The sequence below is a fragment of the Nannospalax galili genome, unplaced genomic scaffold (assembly GCF_000622305.1).
Source record: "Nannospalax galili isolate Female #2095 unplaced genomic scaffold, S.galili_v1.0 scaffold137, whole genome shotgun sequence".
Taxonomy (NCBI): domain Eukaryota; kingdom Metazoa; phylum Chordata; class Mammalia; order Rodentia; family Spalacidae; genus Nannospalax; species Nannospalax galili.
Window position 1 is genome coordinate 1620153 of NW_008340203.1, and position 9370 is coordinate 1629522.

Here is a 9370-nt window from a genome sequence, read left to right on the forward strand (position 1 = left end):
AGAACTGGGCTGGCAGACTAAAGTGTCCTAGGCAGTCCTTGAACAAGCATTCCAAAATCTTGCAGGGTCCTCATGGCAGAACTTCAAGGTTGGAGAAAGCAGCAGGCTCTGGGGTGGGCTCTCTGCCAGGCTCGAGAGAGGGTGAGGGTAGCCTCCTTAACATACACACACACACACACACACACACACACACACACACACACAAAACCCACAACTGGTCAATGCGCAGAGAATAAGAGGCTTCAGGCCCAGAGCACCCCGACCGTTTGCCGTTTAAGGGTGAGGGTTGCCTCAAAATACACACACACGCACACACGCGTGCACACACACACACACACCAGGAGCTTGCCTCGTTCAAACTCTCTGCCAGGCTGGGAAGGAGGGCGAGGGTAGCCTCAACACACACACCACCACCACCACTCCCCCCCCCCAGGAGCTTGCCTCGTCCAAACTCCAGAGCACCCCGACCGTTTGCCGTTTAAGGGTGAGGGTTGCCTCAAAATACACACACACGCACACACGCGTGCACACACACACACACACCAGGAGCTTGCCTCGTCCAAACTCCAGGGCACCCCGACCGTTTGCCGTTTAGGGTATGGACCCTTGGCAGGGAGAGGCCTTCCAGCGCCAAGTCCTCGCACCCTGGGGCAGCACGGCCCGCGTGGCCCGGCGGATTCCCTCCCAACACTTCGACACGGAGTTTAATGGATTCTCCACAGAACTAAGAGAACGGGCCTGAGTCCGGCTTCTGAGCGGCCAGAGTCGCCACCGCCTTCTCTACTTCCCGCCCCGGCATCCGGGAGGGAACCCGGATGGGGCAAAAAAAAAAAAAAGTGGCCCCCAAAAGGACGGGGAGGCTCGAGAGCTGCCCCTGGGTGGAGCTGAGGAGAGCCAAGACCGCAAAGGAGATCTGGAGGAGGGAAGAGAGGCAAGGTCGGCGGCAAGCCCTGTGCAAACTCCCAGGAACAGAAAAGGGGTTGGGAGGGTGTAGACACTCGGCCCGCGGCCAGCAGTGCTGCGCAGCTTAATCTAAAGCCAAGATCCCCCCCAAAACTTGCAAGCAGATGCAGAGACGGCGCGTGAGCACCAAGCCAGCGCGCCGAGAGGTGGTTCCGGGTTGAGAGGAGGCAGGAAGCTCCGCGGGAACCGGGGGTCTCGCCCGCGGACGCAGCCCCTGCACTCACCTCTCTGCGAAAGCCCGAACCCGATTCTCCCTCCGCCTGCGGCAGCTCAGCCCGACTCCCCGGAGCGCTCCAGCCGCCCGCAGCCGCCGGGGATCCGGCTTTTGTCCCGGCCCAGGAGTGCTCCTCCCCGCCCCCATCAGCTCACAGACCGAGCGGCCCGGCGATTGGACACAAGCGTTTGCTAGCCTGAGCTCCAGGCTCCTCCCCATTCGCTGCCGCGGTGGCCCCGCCTCAAGGGCGGGCAACGGGCTGATGGGACTTGTAGTCTTGGAAGTCGGCAGCGCAGAGGCAGGGTCGAGGGCGGAGCCTCAGATCGGGAGATGGGCTGGGCTGCTCTGGGAGGGAAAACCTACGCGGCTGGGGTCTGTGGCCTGATCACTTCAGGGGCTGGGCAGACCAGCCACTCGGGTGGGGTAGTTGAGGGAGGGGGTTGTTAGCCCAAATGGCGGTAGTACTTCTTGCCGGATCTGCCGTCTCCTTCCTGCCTCCCATGGGAGAAACAGGCCCAGGCGCTTGTAAGCGGTCACACCAAACCCAGTGGGTTAGCCCTGCTTTTGAAGCAGCGGGATATATTTTCCATTCACACGAGGTGGTGCCTCTTGCTCCTAGGACCCACCTCAAGGACTAGGTAGTGAGAGACTGCCAGACTATCAGACTGCCCAAAGAAGAAAAAGTTGGAGAAAATAGGTGAGCTAGTGAGGGCTCCAGTCCCAATGCCTTTGGTCCCTCTCATCTGCTCAACTGAGCGCAGATCAGAGAGGAGCTGGGAATTCTAGGCCAGGACTGAAGCCATCCCTGCCCAGCCTCTTACTCCATCCCCCAACTTCAAACGAAGACTCTAGAAGCAATAAACTATCCCTTCTCTCTTATCTGTTAACCTGTAAAACTGAAACACCCAGTCTAACAAATGCCTGCTAACTTGTGGGGCCGAATATGTGAAGTCAGACAGCCTTAGAAAACAGGACATAGATTCACTGTTCCAATTCGATACTCGAGTTTTCCCACCTGCCCCTTAGTCCTGTAGGTCTCTGTTCCCTGAATCTAACAACTGTCAGGTTCCGGGAAGGAGGCCAGACCATTCACTAATCAGCTCAGGTGATGCATCAGCCCAGGGTGCAGGAAATCAGCAAGTCTGTGCCCCTGGCAAACACCCTAGTTCAAATGATGCCTGCAACAATGTTACAACACTGTTCTGGAAAGCACTTTCCCAAACACCGCCCCCACCCCCCAATCCACTTGCAGCCAGCATCTGAGCGGCTGAACTTGCTACGCATTGCCTCACCAGAGTGTGTTCCTTGATTATGTCATTTTCTGGTCCCTTCCCTCAGATTCATCCTTTTGAAATAGCAGCTTACCTGCTGTTGTGCCCCTTGCTCCTGAAGAGTCTTTTACCTCTACAGTGACTGAACTTCACTCCTACCAAGAACCTACCCAAATAATGTAGATCTCTGTACAGGATCACTTCTCTAAAGAAACTATCTCCCACGAAGTCACTCAATTTCAGACCCTAAAAGCGATTCAGAAGTTTTTGCTTGTTTTATTTTTTCATTCATTTATTTTTTTTGTATGTGTAGGAGTGTTTTGCTTGCATGGATATAAGTGCACCTGTGTCATGCAATGCCCACAGTGGCCAGAAGGTGGAACTGGATCCCCTGGAACTGGGGTTACAGGCAGTTGTTAGCTGCCATGTGGGTGCTGGGAAACAAACCTGGGTCCTCTGCAAGAGCAGCCAGTGTTCTTAACCCCTGAGCTTTCTTTCCAGTCCTGTTTGTTTCACTTTTGAAACAGGATCACTTGTAATCCAGGCTATGCTTAAATCCATCATGTAGCAGAGGATGATCTTGGATCCTCCTGCCTCAACCTCCCAAATTCTGGGATAACAGATATAGATCACTGTGCCCAGCCAATTCAAGGTCTTAATGAGCTACCTAGAAGACTGTAGTTAAGAATCATCATCTGAAGACTGGGTTGGCGAGGTGGCTCAGCACACAAAGCACTTGCCATGCAGGCCTGACAACCTGAGTTCAATCGCCAGAACGCATGTGAAGCTGGAAGGAGGAAATTAGCTTCCCAAAACTGTCCTCTGACCTCTACACACTCACAATGGCATGTGTGCACACGCAACAATAATAAATAAATAAAATTTCTAAATGGAGGGCCTAAAGATATGGATCCATAGTTAAGAGCACTTGTTGCTCTTGCAGAGGACTCTAGTTTGATTCCCAGGACCCACATAGCACACAAAATTCATAACTCCAGTTCCAGGGGATTGAGGTGCCCTCTTCTGGCCTCCTTGGGCACTGCACACATGGTGCACTTATACATGCAGACAAAACACTCATAAACATAAGATAAAAATAAGTAAAGATTTTTTTTTTAAGGAGGCAGATGGATCTCTGTGAGTTTGAGGGTATTCTGCTTTGAATAGGGAGTTTCAGGACAGCCAGGGCTACATAATAAAATCCTGCCTGTATCAAAAAAAAAAAAAAAAAAAGTCACCTGTAACACAACATACTTCTAGCAGAATGTGGTGAGATAAGCCAATAATGTCAGCAATCTGAGGATGATCAATAGTTTGAGGATAGCCTGAGCTACATAATAAGACTCTTTTTTTTTTTTTTTTTTTTTTTTTTTGAAGCAGGGTCTCCCTGTAGCCCGAGCTGTCCTGGAACTCACTATGTAGACCAGGCTGGCCTTCAACTCACAGAGATCCGCCTGCCTCTGCCTCCCAGGTGCTGGGACTACAAGCATGCACCACCACACCTAGCTGACTTTCTCTTTTTAAAAAAATATTTTATTTTATTTGTTATTTTTATGTGTATGAGTGTTATGCATGTAAGTGTACCCATATCATGTCCCTTGGAGGACAGAAGAGGCTGTTGGATCCCCTGGAACTGGAGTTACAGATAGTTGTTAGCTGCCAAGTGGGTGCTGGGATTCAAACCCAGATCTTCTGCAAAAATAGTCAATGTTCTTAACCTCTGAGCCATCTCTCCAGCCCCATAATGACTTTCTCTTAAAAAAAAGCTGGTTGTGGTAATCCCAGCACTCAAGAGGCAGAAGCGAGCATATCTCTGTGAGGCTAGCCTAGTCTACATAGTGACATAGTGAGTTCCAGGCCAGCTGGGGCTACAGGGAGAACTTGTCTCAAAAAAAAAAAATCTACTCCTGGGAAAACACAACCAGGTGGAAAAGAAACTACTATAAATTCTAAATTCTTTTTATGTCAGTTTGGCAACATCAATAAAAATTTTAAATGCACTTGCCCTTTGCTCCAGCAATTCCATTTTTAACAAATTATTCTTCAGGCCTGCATTCTGTATCTGAAGATAGGGATCTTTATGTTTCCTTCATTTGCTGTATTTTCAGCACTTTGAGTGGGGTTTTGGCACAAGGTAAGTGCTCAATAAATATTTGCTGAAGAATTAACACCCCCAGCACCCCGCTAACGTGTGGCTGGGCCCAAATTGGACTACTGTTGAGCAGGGACAAGAAGAAAGTAGCTGTTGGGAGCTGGGCACAGTGGCACATGCCTATAATTCAAGCACTTGGAAGGTGGAAGCATAGGATCATCCTTGGCTACATGGTGAGCTTAAGGCCAGCCCAAGCTACATGAGACCCTATCTCAGAAAAACCAAAAAAGGGGGCTAGAGAAATGGCTCAGAGGTTAAGAGCACTGTTGCTCTTGTAGAGGACCTGGTTTCAGTTCCCAGCACCCACATAGCTAACAACTACCACAGTTAACAACCGTTTGTAACTCTAGTTCCCGGGGATCTGACACCCTCTTTTGACTTCCACAGGCATTGCACAACACAGGTGCACTTACAAACATCCATGCAATATATACACATAAAATAATTAAAAAATAGATACAATTTTTAAAAATCTTATTATTTTTATTTTATGTGTATGCATGTATTGCCTACAGGTATGTAAGTGCACCCGTATCGTATAAGGCCCGTAGAGGTCAGAAGAGGCTGTTGGATCTCCTGGGACTGGAGTTACAGACAGTTGTTAGTGGCCATGTGGGTGCTGGGGTTCGAACCCAGGTCTTCTCCAAGGACAACCAGTGTTCTTAACTGCTGAGCCATCTCTCCATCCCCCTAAATACAATTTAAAAAAAAAAAAAACAATAAAAGTAGTTGTGAGAAGGGAGCAGTTTTCTCTGCTAATCAGGCTGGGCCCCATTTTCTTAAAGTTCTAGTATCTGGCTTAAGCACTCCAAACCCACTTCAGTTACCTCTACCCTCTTCTCAACCTGTCATGACAGGTTCATGTTGCTGCAAACAGGCAGAGGGGTTGGGGGTGGGGATAATAAGAACCATTTATATGCCCAGGCTTTGGGCATCCTTCCTCAGTTCCAGAAGCCTTGGGCTGGCTAATGGCTTCCTCCTAGACTTTAATCCACTTCAGCTAATATTTATCGAGCAGCTGCTATATGGACAACATGGATGCTAACACATATTCCTCACAGCAAAGCTTGAGCTCAGTGTTAGCATCAGTTTGCAAATGAGCAACTTACCTTTGTAATGATTACCTGACTCCAAGTCCTTGTCCCTGTCCCTGTCCCTGTCTCCTACCAGTTGCTGCAGGTGAGAAGAAAAGAAGATCCTATCTGATGGGTCTTCCTTATTTCACTGCGTGCCTTGCTCATTTTTATTTCCCCAGTGCTTAGGTACATATTAGGCACTGACTGAATAAACGCTGGATTGAATTTGTAAATAAAGTGAGTGTGCATTGTGGTGCATACATGGACTCTTGGCATTTCCAGCACTGAGGAGTCAGAGGCAGAAGGATCTCAAGTTTGAGGCCAGCCTGGTCGACATAGAGAGTTTCAGATCAGCTTGGGCTATGTACCCCATCAAGAAAGAAAGGAAAGATGGTTCAATGGTTATGAGCACTTGCTGCTCTTCCAGGGGACCAGAGTTTGGTTCCCAGAACCCATGTCCAGCAGCAGCTCACAACTACCTGCAACTCCAGCTCCAGGGGATCCAATGTCCTCTTCTGGTCTCCGAGGGTACCTGCATGCATATACACTGTTCTGGTTTGTTTCTTCATTGCTGTGACAAAATAATCTGACCACTACCAACTTGGGGAGGAAAGGGTTTATTTAGCTTACATATCCCAGGTCACAGTTCATCCGGGAGCCCAAGGTAGGAACTCAGGGCAGGAACCTGGAGGCAGGAGCTGGAGCACAGGCCATGGAGGAATGCTGCTTACTGGCTTGCTCCCCTGGCCCCTGCTCAGCCTACTTTCTTATGCAACACAGGCCCACCTGCCCAGGGGTGGCACCACCCACAGTGGGCTGGGCCCTCCCACATCACTCATCAAGAAACTGCCCCTCAGACATGGCCACAGGCCAATCCAATAGAGGCAATTCTCCAATTGAGGCTCCCTCAACCCAGGTGTGTCAAGTTGACACTAAAGCTATCCAGCACATACACACACAATACTAAATTAATTAATTAATTAATTCATAGAAAGAAAGAAAGCTGGCCATGTTGCACACCTTTAATTCCAGCACTTAGGGGGCAGAGGCAAGCATATCTCTGTGAGTTTGAGGCCAGCCTGGTCTACATAGTAAGTTCCAAGCCAGCCAGGACTATAGGGAGACCTTATTTCCAAAAAAAAAAAAAAAAAAAAAAAAGGAAGGAAGGAAGGGCAATCTGGACACGGCAGAATGCACCTGTAATCCCAGAACTTGGGAGGTAGAGGCAGCAGGAGTTCAAGGCCAGCCTGTGTCAACAAAGAAACAAAAAATGAGGGCTGGGATGTAGCTCAGTAGGTAGAGTGCTTGCCTAGTATTCACAAAGCCCTAGGTTTGATCCCCAGCACTGAATACACCAGGTGTGGTACAGCAGCATGCTTATAATCTCAGCACTCCATAGGTCAAGGTAAGGGGATCAGGTATTGAAGATATTCCTCTTTGTAGGCATCCAGTTCAAGGACAGCCTGAGATATCTAAGTCACGGGGAGGGGGGGTTGCTGGAGAAGAATAAAGAAAGAGATGTAGCCAGGAGGGTCCTTAACCACCTCTGTCCTTGAGATAGCTGGATGTGAGCCTTCCAGCAAAGATGCACCAAGATTCACCCTGTGCAGAGCTGGGGTGATTCTAACTACTGCACCACCCACTTTTGCCCAGTATTGAACAGCTTCCCATTGTAGCCAAGGACCCCTGTGTCCTGAAGAGGCTTCCCTCTGAGGAAGCAGCCAGAGATCCACCTCCTTGTCTGATAATGGCTTTTCACTCCAGGGAGCTAAAGTGAAGATCCTCTCAGCTTCCCCAAACACAGCTATCCCTCAGGCAATGCAACCTCCGTGCTCAGGGAATAGCGTCTCCAGATCCTCCACCAGGCTGGTCTTTCCCTGCATCACCCCCATGTACTCTCACTCTCTGCCACCATCTTGTCCACACCAGATGTGATCCTGTGACATTCTCTCCTCTTTCATGAAGAACCTGCTGAGCTGCTCCAATTCACACAGATCACTCACCCTGACTTTTATATCTCAGAACAAGTATATTATTTTTGCTTATTATTTCCTTGTTTCATTTTCCCTGTTTGGAAATTCTCTCAAGGGTAGGCAGAGGTCATGGTGTCAAGGCCAAAGTTGCTACCCAACATCCACTCTTAAGAGTTTAGGATGGGGGCTGGAGAGAAGGCTCAGCGGTTAAGAACACTGTTCTTTAGCCAGGCATGGTGACGCATGCCTTTAATCCCAGCACTCGGGAGGCAGAGGCAGGCAGATCTCTGTGAGTTCACGGCCAGCCTGGTCTACATAGTGAGTTCCAGGCCATCTGGGGCTACAGGGAGACTCTGCCTCAAAAAGACCAAAAAAACAAGCACTGTTCTTGTAGAAGACCCAGGTTCGAATCCCATGGCAGCTAACAACTGTCCATAACTCCAGTTCCAGGGGATCCCCCGATAGCCTCTTCTGTCCTACATGGGCATTGCATGACATGGGTGCACTTACCTACATGCAGGCATAACACTCATACACATAAAATAAAAATGATAAATAAAATTTTAAAAAAGAGTTTAGGATGGGACCAGAGAGATGGCTCTATGGGTAAAAGCATGTGTCATGCAAGCTTGACTCCCATGTTCAATCCCAGAACTCACATAAAGGTAGAAGGACAGAATCATCTCCACAAAGTTGATCTCTAATCTCCACAAATGTGCTGTGGCATGGGCACATACACACCCACCATATGCATGCACCCAATAATAATAAATTAATTAAAATAATTTGTTAAAAAATGTAAAGAGGGAAATGCTGTTGCTTCGGGTTGAAACCGGAATGCTGCCAGGATGCCGGCCTACCACTCTACTCTCATGGACCCAGATACCAAACTCATTGGAAACATAGCACTGTTGCCCATCAGAAGTCAGTTCAAAGGACCCGCTCCTCGAGAAACAAAAGATACAGATATTGTGGATGAAGCCATCTATTACTTCAAGGCCAATGTCTTCTTCAAAAACTACGAAATCAAGAATGAAGCCGACAGGACCTTGATCTATATCACTCTCTACATTTCTGAGTGTCTAAAGAAACTCCAAAAGTGCAATTCCAAAAGCCAAGGTGAGAAAGAAATGTACACACTGGGAATCATGAACTTTCCCATTCCTGGAGAGCCCGGCTTTCCCCTCAATGCAATTTATGCCAAACCTGCAAACAAACAGGAAGATGAAGTGATGCGAGCGTACCTCCAGCAGCTGAGGCAAGAGACTGGACTGAGACTTTGTGACAAAGTTTTTGACCCTCAGAACGATAAACCCAGCAAGTGGTGGACTTGCTTTGTGAAGAGACAGTTCATGAACAAGAGTCTTTCAGGACCTGGGCAGTGAAGGAAGCCTGAGCAGCACTGCTTGACAGCAGGATGTACACAGTCCTCTGCCTTTGTTTCATACAGTTCCCTATGGAAGAGAGAAGAGAGTGCTCCTTACTTGAAAAAACTCTTGATCAAGAATTCTAGTGGGGGGTGGGAAGTAGGCTGTCAGGGTGATTTAAAATTCTGCAGTTTTAAGCTGGTACTTAATAAGTAATAAACTGTATTGTTCGTCTTAGCTTGACAGCAGGATGTACACAGTCCTCTGCCTTTGTTTCATACAGTTCCCTATGGAAGAGAGAAGAGAGTGCTCCTTACTTGAAAAAACTCTTGATCAAGAATTCTAGTGGGGGGT

General features: G+C 48.5%; 1 protein-coding gene and 1 pseudogene across 7 annotated transcripts in view; one reads left to right on the plus strand and one right to left on the minus strand.

Annotated features, from left to right (window-relative positions):
* Acly (ATP citrate lyase) overlaps positions 1-1392 on the minus strand; it is a 74884-nt gene extending 73492 nt beyond the window's left edge. For 2 of the 6 annotated variants that reach the window (XM_008835267.1, XM_008835268.2), the window contains exon 1: positions 1188-1392. Coding sequence is in view for 2 of the 6 variants with exons in the window: in XM_017798711.2 (XP_017654200.1) it covers positions 1188-1324 (137 nt within the window). In the remaining 4 variants the exon portion in view is untranslated. The remainder of the gene's footprint in view (positions 1-1187) is intronic. The other 4 variants (XM_017798711.2, XM_017798710.2, XM_017798708.2 and 1 more) reach the window with 2 other exon arrangements.
* A 7069-nt stretch (positions 1393-8461) lies between these two features.
* On the plus strand, positions 8462-9127 carry LOC103735878 (annotated as a pseudogene). Its single transcript, XR_003849856.1, has one exon. The product of XR_003849856.1 is annotated as an actin-related protein 2/3 complex subunit 3 pseudogene (transcript).
* Positions 9128-9370: the final 243 nt, after the last annotated feature.